Source organism: Atheta coriaria, unplaced genomic scaffold (genome assembly GCF_025399875.1).
Source record: "Atheta coriaria isolate IRGN ID8LTWV9N9 unplaced genomic scaffold, Caltech_Dcor_3.1 hic_scaffold_9_pilon, whole genome shotgun sequence".
Lineage (NCBI taxonomy): Eukaryota > Metazoa > Arthropoda > Insecta > Coleoptera > Staphylinidae > Dalotia > Dalotia coriaria.
In genome coordinates, this window is record NW_027045451.1 from 13,217,925 (window position 1) to 13,239,647 (window position 21,723).

The 21,723-nt window shown below is 39.5% G+C and overlaps 2 protein-coding genes across 3 annotated transcripts in view; both read left to right on the forward strand.

Moving 5' to 3' along the window:
- LOC135798318 (zwei Ig domain protein zig-8-like) overlaps positions 1-21,723 on the forward strand; it is a 110,855-nt gene that overhangs the window by 74,490 nt on the left and 14,642 nt on the right. For both annotated transcript variants that reach the window (XM_065311123.1, XM_065311124.1), the window contains exon 2: positions 17,929-18,083. In XM_065311123.1, coding sequence (XP_065167195.1) covers positions 17,929-18,083 — 155 coding nt within the window. The remainder of the gene's footprint in view (positions 1-17,928; positions 18,084-21,723) is intronic.
- Positions 3,399-4,686, forward strand: LOC135798529 (skin secretory protein xP2-like). Its single transcript, XM_065311388.1, has 2 exons — positions 3,399-3,417; positions 3,484-4,686. Exons 1-2 carry the CDS (start codon positions 3,406-3,408, stop codon positions 4,594-4,596), a joined length of 1,125 nt encoding a protein of 374 aa, XP_065167460.1. The 5' UTR covers positions 3,399-3,405; the 3' UTR covers positions 4,597-4,686.

Consider the following 21,723-nt stretch of genomic DNA (forward strand, 5'->3'; position numbering starts at 1 on the left):
GCAGTGTGCGTGGGTGTGTATGCTAATGTGTATGTGAGGAAGACGGTGAGAGAGCTTGGCGAAACGACGCACGCTTGCAAACGCGGTCACGTCCTAACGGGGGCATTTACGTGGCCTCAAACATCTGTCGCGCGCAATTAGGATGTAATAATCGGGCGGGCAGCGAACATAATTAGACCCATAGAAAAAGTTAATAAAATCGCGCACAACTTTTATTACCCCGAAATGATTTTTGCGTCACTGACTTCACCGTCAAATCTCCAAACTTCAGTAATCGTGGTTTTACCTTTAGCTTGTTAGATGTAATTGAAAACTTGACCACTAGAAAACGCAAGGATCCGTGTAGTTTTCATGCAAATACCATTTTCAATATATTTTAATTGCGTCGTTCAGACGTAGAAAAAAGTTGAACAAACCTTCGGGTGCATTCAATGATCGTTGCACATGTCCTGCGCGTGTTTGCAATACACGCGTTTGTAATATGTGAATTTCCTTCACGGCAAATCGAAGAGGGGCTTAATTTCCTGTTGAATCATCGACGGGGATGGCACCGGGCGACACCGAGCTCATCTCACACCTTCATACACCCTATGGGTATGTGGGGGACCCTTTACAGCGTCTGGCAAAAGTCAGGCAGCCGATAAACGAGCGCGGATCGTCGTTTTTCCTCCAGCCGTAGATTGTCACTTCAATATCTCTTACAGAATTTATGTTTTATGCGCGCGGCATTATATTGGCATTTTTATACGACATCAGATCAGCGCCCGGGGTTCAATTCCCGCCGATCGGGTACGTAGATGTGCAGATTGAAACATGTTGAATAGGTGCACGTCGAGTTTTGCATATACGTCGCGGCTGTCAGTATACACAAATACCGGCTTCCGGATCGTGCGCAACGACACACAATATAACTTCTTTTGATCACGCTACCATTCGACGAGAACGTTCATGGGATTCGCTTATCTTCGGGGTCTCTAGTATTGATTATCAATCTGTGGTGAGGATATTTCGCTGTCATACAGGCGTGCGGCGGGCACAAATTGAAATATAAAAGAATTTTTCTTACTTCATCGAAATCGTCGACTTGAAACGCTCTTTCTTCATCATGCGACAACACAATTACTTTAGAAATTATTGCTCTTATTATAATGTTACGTTACCTATGTAATTAACTAATTAATTTAGTTTTAATATATTCCACATGCACCAGCAACAATTTAATGAAATTTTACTAGGTTCCTTGGCAACCTGAAGCGTACTTTTAAGACAGTACAGCGAATTGCATTGCAAGCCACCTAGGTGCCCTTCAGAGCACTTCTCTTATGCATTAAAACGCTCATACGGCAATCGTTGTGCTAATTAGTCGGTCTTATGCCATCATGCCAACCTGCGCGCACAACGCCACGACGGCAATTTCATTACGTTTATATAATAATGCATGGTAATGATTTAAATTTCGGGCGAAATTCAGCAATTTCAATTCGCGTTCGAGTTGTTCGCTTTTAATTCCACGTCGACTCGTGTATTCGTACAAAAGCAGCGAACAAGAAATGGCAACATATTAAAGTGGGCACTCGCGCGAAATTATTACCGCAACTATAATTGTTCGCTACTTTCGTGTTGGCATTCAGACAAATTCATTGTAATTGTTAATAATTTATTTAGGACTGTATGTTGCAAGATAATTTTATTTAATTAATAAAAATGTTAACAACGTCGACTTGAATCCACTTCCGTTTCAAGTGTAGGTTCAGCTTTAGTGCCTAAGCAGTGAAATATTATTTCAAGACAAATTAGAAAAAAAAAATTGTGTTTTACCTGCTGTGCAAATTGTCTTCGAAATTTGTAATTAGAATGCGTTTGCAATGTTATTACGAATTATACAAAGCTATTACATTCCGGGCTGCAAAGCGTTTACAGGAAACCATTTGAGGTGTGCGCTCGGTCGACGGGCCCTTGCTTACTTCGCATTATAGTATCCAGAGGAACAATTACGGCTTCCCATTAATTGATTAATTACAGCATACCAATTAGGCCAGACAATACAAGTGGATAATTAGAATTTTGTCCAGTTTTTTTTTAGAACAATTATATGATAGGAATGTAGCCGCAGAACTACGCGTTAAATGCAAAATTTTAAGAACGCATTTATTGCCATATATCGGCTGCGGATACTTTCATTTTAGAAATTCTACTATACTCGCACACTTGTCATATGTAGACTGTTTTTTTATCGCCTTCCATACGATGTGCTAGGAGCTGTGACCAAAATAGAAAATTGTTTGTTGGATTGCTGCGCTATTAAGATGTCGAAACAACGTGTATAAGCCAATGATTGATATATAAATATATATTTTTAATTTAATTTAAATTTAAATTTCACACTCAAATTATTAATTTTTTTTTTATAAGATGACAGAAATTGTTCATTTGCTTGTTGTGATTTTCGAGAGTGAAAATATCAGCGTGATGCAAACTGCGCCACCATGAATAATTAACAAACGGCTGGTCATAAATATGTATTAAATCTGTTTGGCGTTTGTGCGGTGTCGCACTGGCGCAATTTTGTTGTTGCATTTTTTTTCGGTAGAAATCCTCGATGCCCAGCTGCTTCGTACTAGCGTCCGCTCCAATCGAAGCAAAAACGTCGGTTGCTATAGATACATGTCGATTAAGACTAATTACTGAGTGATAAATTTGGGTTTCCGGTACCACTCTCTTTTCGGTTGTTCTTTCGCACGCATATTCGTTTAGAATTGGGCAAACATCCGATTTTCTAAATTACGTAAGGTGCTCTTAATTAATATACGCGCAAAGGTTACACGTTTCGTACTCGTTGTTATTTACTTCTTGTCGTTGTTCAAAAGCGGAAAAATAATTTAAAAACCGCATATTCAATGTGTATTCAGACGTATAGCAGACATTGTTGTCATAAATAATGCGTAATTCAAACGCCATACGCGTAGCTCCCGTTTTGCATATAGGAATTCAAGTTGTTTATTATAATCACACATTGCTGGATTATTTATGTGACGTTATCAATAGCGCTTTTGTCATTAATTAGTTATTATATTTATTGGGAGCGTACTAATGGACATTAATTGTGAGTAATGAGTATAATTAGTGTAGTGGCATTATTTGATATTCTGTTACAATTCATGCGCTCAAGATCAATTTGCCAAAATATTGCACAATTTGTGTTATAATTGCTCGACATTTTGGTGTACTAAAATTAAAAATGATAATGTTTGCTAAGTTTCGGCATGCTCAAAGAGCATTAATAATGGGTCTCGACTGGTGATTTTTAGTAATGTTTTAATAATAGTAAAAGAAAGTGTACGTGGTGAGGAGTATATAAGCGTGTGACGCTCGTTCCGAAATCAGAGCCATTCCAAACCTCCAAGCATGAAGGCGATTGTAAGTATTATTCATCAGAAGAGGAGAACAAAAAATTCAGAATTATAAACAAAAATTCATTTGCAGTTGATTATTAGCGCCGTGTGCTTGTGCTCGGCTCTAGCCGCGGATTCCACGAAGGAATCGCTGGAGAGCAATTTAAAACCAGTGAAGCGCAGTTTTGCTTTAGGGGATCATGCGGAATACGGTGGCGGTTGGACCGGTGACTTTGGCGGCAGCAGCAGCCATGGCTGGGGCGATGATCATCATCACGATCATGTCCATGAGCACGTGAAGACGCAAGTGGTCACTAAGAAAATCCCAGTGCCATACACCGTAGAGAAACACGTGCCTTACACGGTTGAGAAGAAAGTACCGTATGAGGTGAAGGTACCCGTCCCACAACCCTACACCGTCGAGAAGAAAGTGCCGTATCCAGTAAAGGAATACATCAAGGTGCCGTACTTTGTTCCCCAACCATACGAAGTCATCAAGAAAGTGCCCTATGAAGTCAAGGTCGATGTTCCTCGTCCTTATGAAGTCAAGGTTCACGTGCCCAAGCCATACACTGTCGAAAAGAAGGTTCCATATGAGGTAAAGGTGCCAGTTCCAGCGCCATACACCGTTGAGAAGAAGGTACCATACCCAGTCAAGGTAGAGATCCCAGTGCCTGCCCCTTACACAGTCGAAAAGAAGGTTCCATATGAGGTTAAGGTACCAGTTGATCGTCCATACACTGTTCACGTACCAAAACCATACACCGTCACTGTTGAGAAGCACGTGCCTTACCCAGTCGAGAAGCCAGTACCGTACGAAGTAAAGGTACCCGTCGACAAGCCTTACCCAGTTGAGGTACCAAAGCCGGTCCCGTACGAAGTGAAAGTACCAGTGCCACAGCCGTACACTGTCGAGAAGAAAGTTCCGTACACTGTTGAGAAGCCGGTGCCGTACGAGGTTAAAGTGCCCGTCGACAAACCTTTCCCAGTCATTAAAGAAGTACCATATCCAGTAGAAAAAGAAGTTCCATATACTGTCAAGGTTCCAGTACATGTCCCAGTTCATCATGAACACCACGATCATCACGAACATTACGAGCATCATGACCATCATGATCATCACCACGAAGAGGTGCACCATCACGACGACGGCTGGAAACCATCTGCATCCTCTTATTCCAGCACCTCAATTCATCATCACTAAACTCACCGAGAAACTAATCAACCCCCAAATCACTTTTTAGATACTCACTAAACAAAATCAAAACGATTCTTATGTGCTGTGCTTGTTAAAACGAATATATTGTTCCCCGTTTCTTGTTGATACTTTAAAATAAATATTTAAACGTATGCAGAAAGCAATAATATTTTATTTTAGTAATTTCCGCCCAAAACTTTCTAAATTTCGAAATTGTACGAGCGTAAAAATACTCACACACAATGCGAATTCCATTTTTTCATTATGCTCAATTAAAAAATCCTCAGGGATGTACTATTAAATGTACAACGTATAAATTTAATTTTTTGTTTAATTAAATCTGCACAAGGTTGGAGTGAAAAAGTATGCCGCATATAGAAAACTCCCATGGCAGTACTGAATTTCCACCAACTGCTGAGGCTACACGTTGCGTTTCGCGTTGTTCTCCGGGCTGCTAAGAAGAAAATTGAAAATTGTCCCGCGGCTCTTTGAAATCGAAATTTCGCCGGCATTATTTATGATCACATTTACTTTCACTGCACCGCATCGTAAATTAATCATTAACACGATCTAATTGCTTTTGCCAACATTAAACAGTCACACACAAAAAAAAAGAAAAAGAAATTCATTGCACTAAACAGGAAGAATGAAAAATTTAAAACTAATTGTATGTAAATTGGTAATGAAACTAGAATTGACTGCAACTACTCGTTTTCGCTCGGTTTTGGCGCATTCTCTCATTTTCTACTATTCGGCGCACGTAATTTGTATTCCGGTGAATAGTTTGTTGTTGGTCGACATCGTTGTTGTTTAGTGCCGGCTGCCCTGAATATTTTAAAATCCTTCATTACTCATTGGCTAACTGTGCAAGCGCGCGTGCTTCAAGAAGCACACGTCGGGCGGAAATAAGCGCCAAATGTTCGGCACCAGCTCGTTTACAATCTTAAATATTTAACTTAAAGTTTTATCATTAGAATTCACTTCGTAGCATCATTTTGCATATTCAAACTTGTTTTTATTGTTTCAGGTAAGTCCACCACAACAAATCTACTACTATCAATCAGAAGGGCGCTGTTAATTTGGCAACCTCATAATATGTAGAAATTTGCGTGAGTAAACGTAACGACATTATTATTTTACAGCGAAGACGTTTTATGTTGACCTAAAAAAATGTTTTTGTAATGCACATAATGCAGGTAAGGAAGCATCATAAATGCTTACGTGAGTTTTTGTGAAAGTCGGAATTGGTTGTACAACACATTAAATTTTGTTAAATTATATTCCGTCGTGTTTTTATTATAATTGTGATTATGTATTAAATTAAATTCTACGATTGTGAAAAATTAATTGGAGTTATGCAAACTGGTTTCAAAAATGCAATCAACAGTAACTAATGATATTCTCGGTTCACAAACCAATATGTCAAAAGTTGTTTCTATTCTCAAAACTCAGATAAATCGTTAAGTTTTGCAGTTAAATATTCTTAAGTTTACAACTACAAGTTTTGACTTTAAAATATAAAAATGAATTGCAAAATGTGTTGGTAAGCGGATAACTCAACAACGCCAAGACCAATTAGGCAAATTCTTTATTTAAATGTTCGTTAAAATCCAAGGATGTTTTTTATGACAAAAAAAAATTGAATAATTGCTGGGAAAACCATAAAAACAGCCTTTTTCTATGAGATAAAAGGTGGTATTGAGATTCAATCATAGTTATAGTTAAATAATTGAATCCGAGATGGCGTGCTGAAGTGCATTATTAGCAATTCTTTATATAATTAATTTCTTTAAAATAAAATTGCAAATTTTATTGATAGAATTGACACATACTATGTCTAGAACAAGAGAGTAAAAACGAATTACATTTTTATTAAACACTACCGGGACGAAGTCACAGGAAAAAGCTAGTATCTTAATAAATTAAACGTTATATGCAATATAGCATATTTTTTGTAATACATCTATGTAGGTACAAGTATAATGTGAGTATCTGGAACAAACACACAATTAATTTTTTAAAGATAATTAGTATAGTATTTCACTTTTGTCGGTTGAATGCGACTGGTAAAGACCAGCGTATCGTTTAGAATGTTATCGTCTTCGGTTCAAAGGCCCCAATTGGAATCCAAGATGGTCATGTTTAGTCTTAATATAGGATTAAGGTCGTCCCTTTTCGTGTAATGTGATAGGATAGATAGGACATGCCTCGGACATCAAGTCGAAGAGAGGCCGCCACCAGTCGCACAACACAACTGGGCATACTAAGTTGTAATATTATATTGTCGGCTCATCCCGGATGGGCCGCGCTGCCACATCCATCGCATCGTCGGATCCTTGTACGTCCTCCGAGACAAACGAATGCGTCGTGAGCTTATGGGCTCACGGGCGAAAACTATTTCGTCTCCTTCGAAAATTTATGTACAGCCGCGCTGAATTATTAACAGGTCTCTTAATGAACTTCTGCCGCCGATGAGAAGTTATAATTGCATCAGAAATCCGGCTGAAGTCATCTTGTTTATTTCAAAGCTGTGCATTTTCAATTTAACAATTTTTTTATTAACAGCAGCACTAAATTGATAGATAGTTTAGCAGTTTCCTCAAATATAATCAATTTATGACAAGGCGGAAGCTAATCGATATATGTAAGTATAACGCATTCCAGTGAATTAATCGAATTATGTTTCCTCCAGAATCTATATACCAATAGCTCTATACTCATGTATAGTATATTGAGAAACCTTTTAGTCTGGTAATTACGTCGGGACCTCTTGTAAATCGCCCCTTCGCAGTTATGTTTTCCGTTCACGTACAAACCGGACGAACCACGACGGTCCGCATTGCCGGTGGCATTAAAAATGCGAGCGCAGGGAATGTTTTTTAAAAATCCCGGAACGACGCTGCTAACCGGCGACGCCAATTTGGGGCGATGTCTTTTTAAAAACAAGCCCATCATACATTTTAACGTTATTAACGAGCGAAACGGCCCTAAAAACAACGCGTCCATTATGCTCAAGTAAAATGAAATTAGCGCCGCGCGAGAGTGCCGCCCCGAACGCGCAACCCCTTAATGCGCATGCAGGTGCCGGCCGCGATTCCGGCGACCGTCGGGGACGCGCAAAAGTGCGCTGACGGGTTTTACGCCGGCCACGACTTTAATTAGCGGACGCTTTATTGCGACTACAAAGTAGCGGATGACCGTAATACAAGTTGAACACAACGCATATACGACTGCTTCCGGATGAAACACGAAAATCACAACCTTACTTATGTGCCGTTCCTGAAAATAAAATTAATTTGTTTCATCTCACAATAAACAAAACACAATATTCTCCATATATCTATATAGCATAAAATCTTCCGGTTATCAGCAATAAGTATTTATTTACGTTAATAAATTTCATTTAATATCTAGATCTGTGAGACCACCAAAAAGCTGTCTAGGAGCAGTCTCCGAGTATTTATTAATATTTTACGTCATGGGTAATCCTGTCTACAGACTCGCTCTTTGTATTAATTAATAATGAATTACCCAATTAAACTGAAACGCACGTTTCAAATGGACACACTGCTCGGAACTTCTGCCATTTTCGAAAAGTTTAACTACGCGCCCGGCGGAAGCGTATAATGATTATAAACTATCAATTTATATTTCATGCTTTCTAGCAGTTCAAACGCATATCTAATGCTCTCCTACTGAATGCCCGTCGGCAAGTTTAATAACTAATTCGAATGTGTAAATTAGATGCGACATAATGGATTAATTCGACGCCTCCTGCTAACAAAACTGCATATATTCAGAGAGTTGCAACAGTATCTACTATAATTAATTTATTCATGTTTTGTTATGTAAATATAAAAAAGTTCCTTAATCTTTGTTGGTTTATTATGCGGAGCAGGAGCTTACTATTTCATACTTAGTTCTATAGAGGCTTAAAATAATAATATTCTTCTATATAGAAAGTTTAATCTTTAGGTTGGAATAAAATCGAGTCCCTTCACAAAGTAGTTGTCACTGTCAGTTCACCCATGCGACGTACAGCCACCACCCGCGGCTAGGGAGTTAATCGCTAAGGAGACGAGAGTTTCGAGTACAATAAATTCATCATGAATACCTTTTGGCAAACGGATAAAATATATGGCCCACCCGCTGTGTGAATTAGAAAGTTTTTGCGGTGTGCATCCCGAGAGAATGCGAAACTGTCTGCACCGTTTGTCGTTATCCTTGCATCGTGATTATCTATGCGTATTTCTATGTCAAACTGAATTTAAAATAATTACGTATGTATTTATTAAATGTCCTGCTTTTATAATTAATTTATTTCGTTACGGTGGTCCTTTCATGTGGTATTCACGGCATTTGAGTTGAGAATTTACGAATTATAATGTAAACTCGTAAAATCCACCTTTGTCTTCTTTGAATACCTTTGGAGTCCCATTTGGGTACTGAGCGAATGCGATTATATGCTGGCTGCAATGATACCGACATCACGTTCCAATTCTACAGGCCGCATAATTGACAAATCCTTTCAGGTAAAACTTTTAATGAATGTTAATTCGTTCCATTGGTGATAGCTGTCTGGATCTCGATCAGGTTGTTAAGTAAAGTTATCGACTTGTGGAGGGAACTGTTGAACTGATTGATATATTTCCGCAACTAAATTGAATTCGGATGTAGCACCAGCCGGTCGAAGCGGGAAAACATTTCGGAAAAACTTCATCAAAATTTTAACTAGTATTGTTTGTATCAGTTTCTATGCTTTGTCCAAAAGCAATTATTGGAAGCTTTAGTTCCGGTTATATATCGAGAAATTACAGGCTCCCGGATGCTTAAAAGCCAAACATTGTTCAGCTATGCACTGTATTTATTGAAATTCAATAGCAGCACGCACAGACAAAGGGATGTGCTATCCCGACCCGCAATTAAAAATAGTTTATGTCCCACTTCTCGAACAAGACTATCGAGGAAATAAAAAATACGCGTACAACGATGTTATTTATTTAATAACCAATTTTATCAAATATACGACCCGATTGCGTGTTTCCATCATTGCAATAATGCCCCCGTCTGAAAAATAGAGAAGAATATAAGCCGCAAGATATATAAATATTCTTGGGCATAGTTTACTGGTGTGTATATATATACGAGCAAGTATAATATAAGAAAGTATAGTAAAAGGAATTCTGGTGCAATGTGACGAACATAAAATTTAATTTTCCAATTGGCTTCAATGCGACCCTCAATAACGAAATAAATATATAACAAAATCGCGGTGCCGGGCGTGCCGGCATTTCGGGAATCGGAGTTAGTGTCCTAGTTGCGTGGACCCGCGAGAAATATGTGTGTGCAAAACGATATTGGCCAAGGATAGCGCCGTTGACGCGGTTTGTGCAACCATTCGCCTGTGGTAGTAGCAGCTGAGTGTGAATGTGCGCGGCATTTGTTGACTCCCACGGAGTGGAAGATATGGCTAGAAAACGCAAGCAAACAGTTCCGACAGTAGTCGCGCTGGCGCCGTGTTAAGACTTTCCTAAATACAGTATATATTTTACTCAAACCCCGCAACCAAAAACCCGTCACCTGCCCTATTTTCTTTTCCGTGTTTTCGAAGGGAAACTCTTACACTCGAGCATTGTTATGCTACTTCTTCTCAGGGGTGCACAAGTTGCTTTTCTCGCACTTGGTGCGCTTGTTGCTCTTGTTGCACTTATACCTGCTAGCGTACTTCATGAACTAAGTGTGTTAGTTCCGTTTATTTCGGCCCCCAGCGGATGCAAGGAGTACGCGACCGTAAACTCTAATAATTACTATCTGCTTCTGTAAAGATATTTGCATCCTGGTTATTCAGGAACGTGCATTTAGTTTTCGTAAGTTAAGCGAAGCGCAGACCTTCGGATAATACTCCGAACGGAGCGGGTACAAAAAGGTAAACGCTCGTCGGTGCGTTCGTGGGCAGGATTTATGTCAACGACAAGAAACGCCATTCGGACTTCGAGTAAAAGAGGCGGCTCGAAAATCACCGAATATCTTAAGCAAAAATACTGGTATCCTATTCCACATGCGGCTTATTGTCTAACATGAATATTTGATCTTCATTTCAAAGAGTCCTGCAAACTCTAAATTTTATTTCTAGTGGATATTCCAAATAAACATGAGAGCGTCTTCTGGTGCAGCAGAGATGCGAATATATTCCAGCCTAGTCATCCTAGCTTCGCGGAGGACTTTTTGAATAATGCATAGCACGCCTCCAGATATCTGTCCATCGATCACCGGCCAATTCCTGTACAAAGAAATAAAGTTTACATATCATAAATATTGCATTTTACCTTTTCAGACATATGATTGCTTCTCGCATGAAGAACGCAATACAATGCAATATTGAAATCTTCATAAGCACCACTTTTTACACCGCAATAAAATGTGTCTATTATATTTTTGGGAATATTGTTATTATTACATTGAATTATTTTAAACAAGAATGAATATTTAGGTATTCGGATGGTGCCAGTTGCAGTCGCATGTTAGAGTGTAATTGTAGCTTTTACACTTTTTTCCTTCTTTGCTACATTAGCTTTTACTTTTGCGCGGCATGGTGCTTTATCATCGCCGGCTCATGTTCGTTTTCCAGGCCACCACCGCGGGTGGGCCTTACAACCGTATATCCCGAAGGTAAATAAACAATATGAAAACGGCATAACTTACATTTCGTCCGAGTGCCCGGTGCAGGAATGCCCGAGCCCTCGATATAGCACGCGGACTGTTTTTTGCCCAAGACGGCCTGGCCAACATACGATACCAGGCTTTCCCGAAAGGCGAAAAATAAATTCAGCCAAGCGCAGGAAAGCAACAAAAAATACGCAGGAAAAATAAAACGATTTATATGAGAATATGTATTGCGAGGCCACAAAATACCATTTGCATTCCATTTTCAGTATACATATACCACTTTTATATGCGTATATCTATATATTCGGGATTATTGCTTGGATTACGAGCAAAAGAAAGACTACAACACAAGGAGTAATAAGATTGCGAAATTTATCAAAAGTTTCAGGGCTCACCGGCCGTAGGAGTCAACAGAACGCGCACAAGAGGACAAATATCCAACATTTGCGGCTTAAATTCTAATATCACTCGGGTGTTTTCATTACTACATTAAATTCTCATTTTTGGCCTTACGTCCCAAAGTTCCAACTTCTCCGGTTGTGGTTTTTTGTTCTGTTATTTCGTCCTAGGGATGTATTTGCACTTTTATTGCATTCAGTACCATGGTTTGGACGACAGCTAGTAAGGTCGCTGGGAAAATCGCTCAGAAAATTGCCGTCCAAATTGAATAGCTTATTACATCGGTGTGGTACTGATGCGCAACGCAGGGAATAGCGTTTTTTATTACCAACATTATAACACAACGGCATATATGCCGTCCAATGTCTTCGCATAATGATCATTTGAATTATTTTTATAGTTTTACACATTTTTATTACCAAATTAAACTTGAAATATCTGCAAGGATTTTTATAGGCAGTTTCCAAACGCGAAAAAAATGTCGTCGTTTATCTTACAAATTCAATCAAATTAGTTTCAATACATAATAAATGCGTGCGATAAATTACGGCGTAAAAAATAGCGGTCGTTTTTAAAGGTTCGCCGGATTGAATGTACGCGTTAAAGGGGACGCAATTGATTTTCTTTTCTGTAATTCCTAATCGTGAACGCAGCGGGTCAGGGGAAGCCTAACGTCCCACAAAAAGCTCTTACCCGGTACAAGCATAAAATAGGTCGGTAATTTATTATTAAAACCAGCGTGGCGTGGTGTTTAGTTTTAATTTTACTGCCAAAATTTACCGAGTACATAACGGTAATATTAACATTGCTCAAGAGAAGGGATGTACCTGTGTTGGTTTGAATTATGAACGAAAAAAATGCACATATTCAAAAGGGGCGGTAGGCTTTACTCTGACCGAAGGAACATTTTCAAAAGGTTACCTACATTTCGAATACTCTTCGCTAACATTTACAACTGGACATTCTCTAACAACTCCCCGGATAGTTCTCTTTTGCCATCGGCATATTGGCGTATCTGTTTTTTTTTTGTGTCTGGTGCTGCTGGTAACCTTTTCCAGTGCTATTTTTGATATGCGCATCGATTTGAATAAATAAGACCATGCAAATTTGTGAGACACACAATTTCAAAAACAACTTTTCCCGAAAATCGAATAGTCAGCATTTACATGCGCATGCAAAAGCTACCGCAATGCGTATATAGAATGTAACAGTAAAAATGTTCAGCTTTACGAGATTTTCATTAACTTTTAAGCGTTTTAAGCGATCTCTAACCTGCGAAATCATGTGTCATTCAATTTAAACGACAGACGCCAGCTGCGGTTAGCTGGTTGTCGAGCTAATGCCATAGAAATTAATTATTAAGCGCCAGTGTTTCATTTGCGCTTTTTCCTTTCGCGCTTCACGGTACAGCAAACTTAGTGCGAGTGAAAGGTTTTGCAAGCACTTGGAAATTAATAATTAGAAGCGCTGCACTAGAACACTAGAAGTAGGTAGAAGGTACACCCTATGGAACATCGCACGAGGTGCATTTGCGTATTCGTTAATATTAATTATGTGAGAATATGGTAATTCGTTTCTCCAAGATGCTTCCACTTACCTTTCAGTAATGGCAGACGAGCAAAAGCAAAACATGAAATTCACATCACGTTTGAATTTATTATAAATCAATTAATATACCCACAAATCAACACTTAGTGACTTCATGATTGTTCCGGTATTTATTTGCTTCTAATTAAGCAAAACTCGCCTGTTGGTTTGACACTCACACACCCCGTTCAAATTCAAAAGAAGATTAATACTAATACATCCAGTGGGAGCGTGGAATTCAATTTGGCAGTACAATTACTCATTTTGTGCTCTGGCACCTCTTGCTGGCTTCCGTAAACTGGAAATATTTATGTAGGTACACAACTGCGACGTATATTTACTTATGATTGCAACGTTCGCGCGTCGAATAATTTAAGATGTTTGCTTTCCACGAGGTGAAGTCGAGGCATCCACCAGTACCTCCGCTTATTATTACACATAATGCTTTCACATCAAACATCAGAGAAGGAAAATAATGGAATCAGTTTGCATTGGAAAAAGTAATGCAATTTGATTTTAATTTAACCTGATCGGAAATGCGTTCCAGAAGTTCACAGCCTGCGGATTCGTATCGCAAAAGTTTCCGGTGCAAATAGTTTACTACGTTATTTTCAAAGCTCCTCCATCGTCACTTTTCTGCTGGTCCGGTTTAGCTCGTTTTTAGCTTGTTTCTTACATATATGTAGCAATTTTTGTGTTTATAGGTTTGGTCAATACGCAAGGCAATATTTTCTGAATTTAATTGTGAATTACTACTTCGTTATAATGATACATAATTAGGTTAACTTCCGACAAGATCAAGAGACCTCGCCGAGTGTTTTAAAAATTACTCATTGGGATTAAGGCAGTATCGTTTGCCTTCGGCTCAACCATTTTACGCGAAGGGTTCTCCGTTTTTATGTACCTACTTTTAAATGCGTGTTTCTTTTAAAGCTACATCGAAATAATAAAAATATATTACGCCAACATGGAAATTGCACATCGAGTTTTATTTCGATCAATAAAAAAAAAAAAGAAGATTTCACATTTGATACAAATTGCGTCGGACTTTTCATTAGTTCTGCAATCATTCAGAATTCAGACCTCTGCTATACGCTGGGCTTCTTTGTGTTCGTATAATTTATCTCTAGATGAGAGAAATGAAAAGTGCGATATCGAATGTAAAAAAGTTGCCCCGTTGCTCGTTCGGGGCCAACATTCAATTCGCAGAGGAATTGAACGCAGTACTAGTCTAGACAGGCAAAATATCTTCAAATGTATATACCTGACACGTACCCTTGGCAAATTCTCACGCCCAACTTCTTTCATTCATTGTGCGTAAAACTCGCATTATCTGCTGGAATATCTTAACATGCAAAGCTCGCAGTTGCAGAAGTCGGCTTCAGGCGATCTGGGAGCTTTTGCAATTTGTTTTTCACAATTCATATAGATATATATTGAACAATGGTTGGGTTGGAGGAGCATTTGCTCACGTAGAAGAGCAGAAAGCGTCTTAGAGCGTAGGCTTAAAATTTAGCCGAACAAACGCACAGGCGTTTATTAATTTATCAGAGTCGCGAATCTAGCCTCCGTGCGCCCGAAATCTGATCAACAAACTTTATAGCGTTTAGGCCTTAAACACTTTAACCAAACCTGCATCATAGCGCGGCGGCGGCCGGAAATGAAGGGCCGTTCCAACCCGGCAACGAGGAAAGAGCCGCCGCACGAGAGTGCTAAGTTCTCGCGCACATCCTACGTTATCCTGCTTAAGGACAATCGCACCTGGCCACCGTTTCGCACAAATCACTTTAATTACCCATGATAACGTAAACACATACGTTGTGCGCGCATTTAAATCCGCCCTACAATGCCATCGTGGCAGTGGGAATATTCTACGAATATACTTTACAAATATTTTCGTTGCATTACGTTTGCAAGTTGAACATTTTACGAATAGTTTTCGCGTAGCGTCTAGTTGCCTCAATAGACGCTGCGCGTACAAAAACAAACAATCTACGAAAAGCTTTCATGTTGATGAGTTCATGTAGATGTAACAAAAAGTACTTAGGTTTGCTCACCCTTGGGCTATGAATATTATATCCGCCCGAGGCTGGTAACCTGCAACCCGCCGGCTAGCGCTGACAGCGCATCACGCACACCACAATATATGATGGCAAATCTTTTCATTTCGGCGGATGATAAATTTTCAACTGCGACAAACAGAGTCTTCTCGTGTACAGACCAGCCAACCTTTTAAATATTTGAATTCGTTCTCGGTTTCTATTTGCGACTCCTTCATGGCTAGCGTTGTTATGTGCTATAACCGCAGCGTTTTATTTTTATAGCGTCTTCTTCCGGAGAGCCAGACCAAACTTCGAACTTTCAATTCGAATATGAATTTAGCTTTTTAGAAAATCAAAATGTTATGCACTATTTTATTTTTTTACGAAAAAAGCTAACTTGGATGCTTAGATCGGAATAGTAGAAACTAAGCATAGATTTTGTACAAATGTGATAAATGCAACAAATATCTTGTACTGTGAAATTGCAGCGTTGCAGGTTAAAATGAAATTCTAGTGGGTTTGTGCCATTTTCTGGCCTGTCCTGATTGGGAAACAGTCAGCATTTCCTATTGCAAATCTGGTTTCACGGACTATGCTTCCGCGTATTGAAATCGGAAGTCCGGCCCGAAATGGTTTCGCGTTTCATTTTTATATAATTTGCCGTCCTCATCGCGCCAACACGTAGTTTTCGGCCACACAGCCTCATTTTGGTATGCGACTCGCCGCGACCATCCGGACGCCACCGACCACCCGACAAAACATGAAAATCTACTTAAAACGCAATTAAACTAAAATTATGTCATGCATACTGCGGGAAAAAGTACATTTCATTTAAACTTTTTTGTGCCCGCGTTATGTCGCATCGTTTTAAACATTTCACTTTCAGAAAACGCCATTAAAGTCCACTCAAAACTAGTATTATTTATATATGCACCTAATGCATCTGTGCACAACTATTTAATTTTGTTTGTTTATCCACAGATTGTAAACAATCAGATGCACGAATTAAAACATTTAGATACTCATACAAAATGCTAACTAAATATCACTGCCCGGAAATTAGTGCAGAGGGTCAAAATGGGAAACTAAATGGATAGCGTTAGTTCCTCTTGCCTGCTCCAACGTTCGACCCTCGGCGCCTAATTCTAATTAATTTCGGAATTTTCACCCAGTGACTTATCATATAATTTAATGAAACAATTTAGACGATGTAGCAAATATTATTACTTCATAATTCAGTAAGCTAACGGTCGACATCGAAACTGCAGAATGCTTCGCACAGGTTGAGTGAAAATAATTCGGACTGACAATAAATCGTGCGTAATTGCTTAGAAATCTAACGATTATAAATCTTCTTCCTTTCGTTGTGGGTAACTTCTACCTTGCGAAGACGCTGCATACCTAATTAGAAATGTATCAAATCACAAACCAATTTGTAGGCGCCGAAATTTCGGAAGAGAAACGTAAGACATTGTTTTATATAGTTTATGGTTTTCCATCGTGTGACCAAGCACTCCAGAACGCAAGCAAGAAATAGAAGATTTTAATTAAATACTTTTAATTTTAACTTTTGTTTCTGCGCGCATTATACGTTCGCCTCAATAGAACGCTGGCGTGCTTTATGATTCAAACAGTCGGGGCCCGGTGGCGGCGGCAAAATTGCTATTTGCCACTCCGCCAAAACTCGGCGCCTGCGTTGAATGCCACGCCGGGTCTAAATAATAAGAAGAGAACAATAACAAGCAAGGAGCACTAAAAAGCGTTGCTTCGTGCGCCTGCCGTGTGCAAGCAGATTATTTATATCTCTGCAATTTGTTATTTGCCTTTCAAACGCTTTTCGAGAGAGCTTTGTAATTATACTACCTGAAATTGAACGTAAAATATGATTGCGCAAGCTTCGTTTAACATTGCCTGCAAGCAAAGATTTAATATAACATCGAAAGATGGTCCATCTGCGACAGTAGACTATCGATAATACCAAAACGACAAAAGTAAATATCTTCAGGTTATTTTTATGAAGTTATTTGAATATCAAACGTATTGCTAAATTTAAGAAAAAGCTGAAATACGAATTTCATCGCCATGAAAGAAATTTAATTTATTTTGAAGCCTTGTTTTGCGACATTGTAGGACTATATTTGATTGATATGCTTTTTATCATATTGTAATCACATTGAGAAGTCTAATAACGAATATCAATCATTATACCCATTGTGCAGGCGTTCAATTTCGACGAAATTAAATATAACTTTGAGGATCTCCTCTCATCATCTTGTCGTCGCCGTTTTCTTTCAACCTGCAGACATCGATGGCGTTGGTAACGTTGACGCAGAATGAAACGCGCTGGCGAAAATTAGGTCAGAAGAATGCCTAATAACGATTGCTTCCTACTCGTCGACGCACACTTATAACGAATGCGCAGAATATTGTAATTCATAAGAGCGAAGTTGCCAACTGACATCAAAGTGCCATCTCGAGTGTCGCTACGTTTTGTTTCTTTCAGTTTCATCGCTTCAACAATGCCGAAAAAATCGACAAATCGAATGCATTTACTTAATGAGTTTTTTTTTAAACTTTTACACTATTTGCGTTGTGATGTTTTATTCATGCAACAAATTAATATACTGCGTTAAAACTGTTGCAGGTGGGGTGGAATCGTATATGGACGACGGTGTCGGCCTAAATGGGAACATCAGTACGTACCCGTACTTCGAATTCAACGTACCGAGGAATGTCACCACAGCAGTGGGACAAACTGCTTTCCTGCATTGCCGCGTCGAGCAATTGGGAGACAAGGCGGTGAGTACCAAGTGCATATTCATTCGCCCCAACGACCTCCTTGTAATTAAATCAATACATCAATATTCATTACTTCGTTCACGATCGCTGCCTCCGATAACGGCCATAGTCACTATTTATTTGTTTGTGTGAGTGTGAAGTGTTCCAGCACTTCTTGTTGTCCTTGGCGTTCAATCCTCGCGCTTGTTTCTCGTCGTCGCCTTGAGCTGAACATTAAACTGCAGCAAAGACTGGCAGCTATAGAAATATCTCGATCTTGATCAAAGATTTAATACTCCTTGTCAACGTCGAAAGAGTTTAAGCATTAAAGACATATAGCAAAGCTCTAAAACTTTACGACCTCGGGCAAAAAGGCCAGCAAACGTTTCGTACGTATAAAGAACTTGCGCAATCGCAAACATGTTATTTACTCTCTGACAGAAAGAAAAAAAAAACAACATAAACGAATTTAACGTTTGCCAAATAAACTATACCCAGCTGGATATTTTCTATTTTCAAAACCAAAAGCAAAGTAATTTTTATTCCAGACTTAAGTTAGTGTGGGCAAGAAGAACCTCAATATATCGTAATATATACACCAGTATAAGGTAAGCAAGCATCGTCTACACGCGTTATAACTATAACTAAAATTTCACTCCGGCTGGTCGACCGGTGGCTGTTTTACGACCCGCAAGCCTGTTGGTTTTTCGGCAGGGACCGGGCAGTAAAACGCGCACCTACCATAAAGGTAGCCTGTAATTTTTGTTTTTATGCCCTCCGACCAGCCCACCCATCTATGCATAGCGTTATCTTTTATGAGTACTTCAATTTCGAAAAGACACGAGCACCACATGCACAAACACACACACACAAACACACATTCGTATACAGCGCACCCGGATTGAGGGCATCTAAAGGCGAGAAGGAAGTCGGGCAACCGCGTTTTGTGGCTACGTCGGCGTTCGACGTATTGTGCGGTGACGTTGCGCAGGGAGGCGGCATGTATTGGATGGTGAATATGTACACAACGTACCACCACATTATAATCCGGAATACATTAGGCACACACACACTCGCACCGTGTTTGCCCACCGTATATTGACACCGCTTTATTACCGCGTCCACTAATTGAATATTATATATATTTGCATTAAAATGACTTTAGTAAATCTTTCCTAAGTGGCGATTTATCTGTAATATATTTGGTAATGAATTATATCATTTACGAATTTGCCCGATTAGCATGTGTTTGATGTTGGAGGTCTACTCCGGTACTCATTACATAATTGTGTGCCGGAGTTGCCCTTTTTGGGATTTCTCGACTTTAAACACAACAATCCTAATACTCAGCGGGAACCTTTACCCGACATTTCAAACACCACTAAAATAATGAAACAGTAAAACTCTAGGGTCCGGCGCATGTATGCCAGATGCGAACTGCAGCACAGTCGAAGGATAAATTAAGAAAAACTAGGGTGAAAGGGCAACGCTCATTGGATCCAAAGCAGTGGCAACCCGTCGCGCACGTGGTGTATATATATATAGCGTAAAACTATACGGTATGCCGCCCTCCTTATGTCCGCCACTTCCTTCTACCGGTTTTAGTAGCGGCGGCGGCGAACGGCAGACGAGTGTTTGCTCAGTTCTCCACGGACCTGGTAACCTACAGTCGATTGTATGTACGAGTGCTCGGGCAAACTCCTGGGCAAATTTGTAAATTTTAGAATTCACATCAGTCGAACCTCTCTCATCTCACCCGCACGGCCGGAAAGATGCCTACCCGCCACCTCGGCACTGACGAATTCTCCTAGGGTTTCCACTTTGCTAGATGATGTTTCACACGCTCGCTTATATTTCAACCGCATTCACGATACGGTTACGGCGGGCCCAGCGCATAGATCAAAATTATTCGCCAACAACTACTAGATCTGCAAACAAAGCAAACTGGCTAGCAAGCAAATTAGTGGCCGCATTTAAATATACCCTACATATGTACATAACCTCAACACACTAAGAATATTTTTGTCAACCAAAAAAAAAAACTAATAAAATTCACTAAATGTCCGTAAATGTACTAGGTTTTCTTACTGTGCGCCAAACAAACTCGTGAAAAGCGTTAGCATCTTGCGGAAAATGCAATAAGATGTTTGCCATCGTAATGGCTTTGCCGTCGCCGTTCCGACTGCAGATTCCGCCGGGTTAAAAATACCCACGCTCGCGAAAATCGCGAACTGGAAGCCCCCTTGGAACGAACGCAGAAAGAAAAAACGTCGAACATAAAATGATGAGAGCGCTAGACGTGAAATTGGAAGGCCTCGAGATCTCAAGGTTTCTATTAAAAACCTATCTGAGTACAACGTACATATTCTTCGATCTGTTATATTACGTGACCTGTACTTCTAATAAGATAACCCATCATATAGGCCAGGGACCAAGAAGCACGGAGCAAAGAATTTGTTTGATGATAGATATTGTGGTGGCGGAAACTCTGTTTGTATTACAACCAACGTCATATCTTATCAAATTTTCATTCCAGTACATTGCCTTCTATATTTATTTGTCATCATGAGTCAAAATTTAAAACGGATGTCCTAGTGTTCGCAAAAGATATCACAGAAGTAAAAAGATTTAAGAATACATGACAAGATACAAATACAAAGAAAGTCAGCAAGTCGCATCTACAAAAATTCAATTTTGGAAAAACGTGGCACATCAAACGCAATATGTAGTAGTTTTTTTTTTCTGTGCAGAATTTTACCGTGAGCAAACTAAGTTGTTTTCGCGTTTGTTAAAAAAGTTTTCCAAAGTTTTAGTCAACTTGGAAAAGTATGAGTACATGTTGATTTATTAACATTGCGTCAACGATAACACGCCGTAGAAAAAGCCAACACTACAGACCTAGTTTATCCATTTTTTGTGTTGCGTCGTTCACCCGCGCTTCCGAATGTAGCACTTTCCTTTCTTTCAGCGCTCTCTACTGGTTAAGATATTGGGTGGGCGGTTTTTGTGTGCGCTCGGATTTATTTCTGTCCATCAAAACTTTTTCGCCAACGCATTGCTCTTCAATTTTTGACACATCATAATCTAACGTTTTCGCAGCACTTGGAGTGGCGGTCGGGAAACAAATAAATTGAAGAGATTACGGCTGCACCGCACGCTTGCATATCGCTGGATGCTCACTGGCGAAGATTGCTTTTAATATTTAAGCAGTTCGAAACGAGCAAGGCGTTTTAACAGACTTGACATGTGATGTGTTTGATGTACACTGTGGAAAAATCATCTCTCATGTGTGGAAAACACACACGCGATTATCTGTATCAATCAAATTATTATCAACGTTTAGAATAAAAAGCCGGCGAGCTGTTTGTAATGCTACTGACTCTGGATAAGAATTTTGAATTTTCCGCAGCTTTATTTTTCATCCGCTGCGAAAATATTTGCGCAAACATTTCCAAGATACGTGTGCGCCAAGCCATGCGCAACCTTAAAAGATTTTGCAATTTCCAACAATCTGTTTGGAAAAAACGTGCGTAGCTGAGCGGTTTGACGTGCAGAAAAGCGTACAAAGCAGAAACGATGAGAGAAAAGGTAACACGCGCACTTTTTTCCATGTTGCTTTTGATTAAATCATTCATTCGGAATTAAATTGATTTGCTTTCTC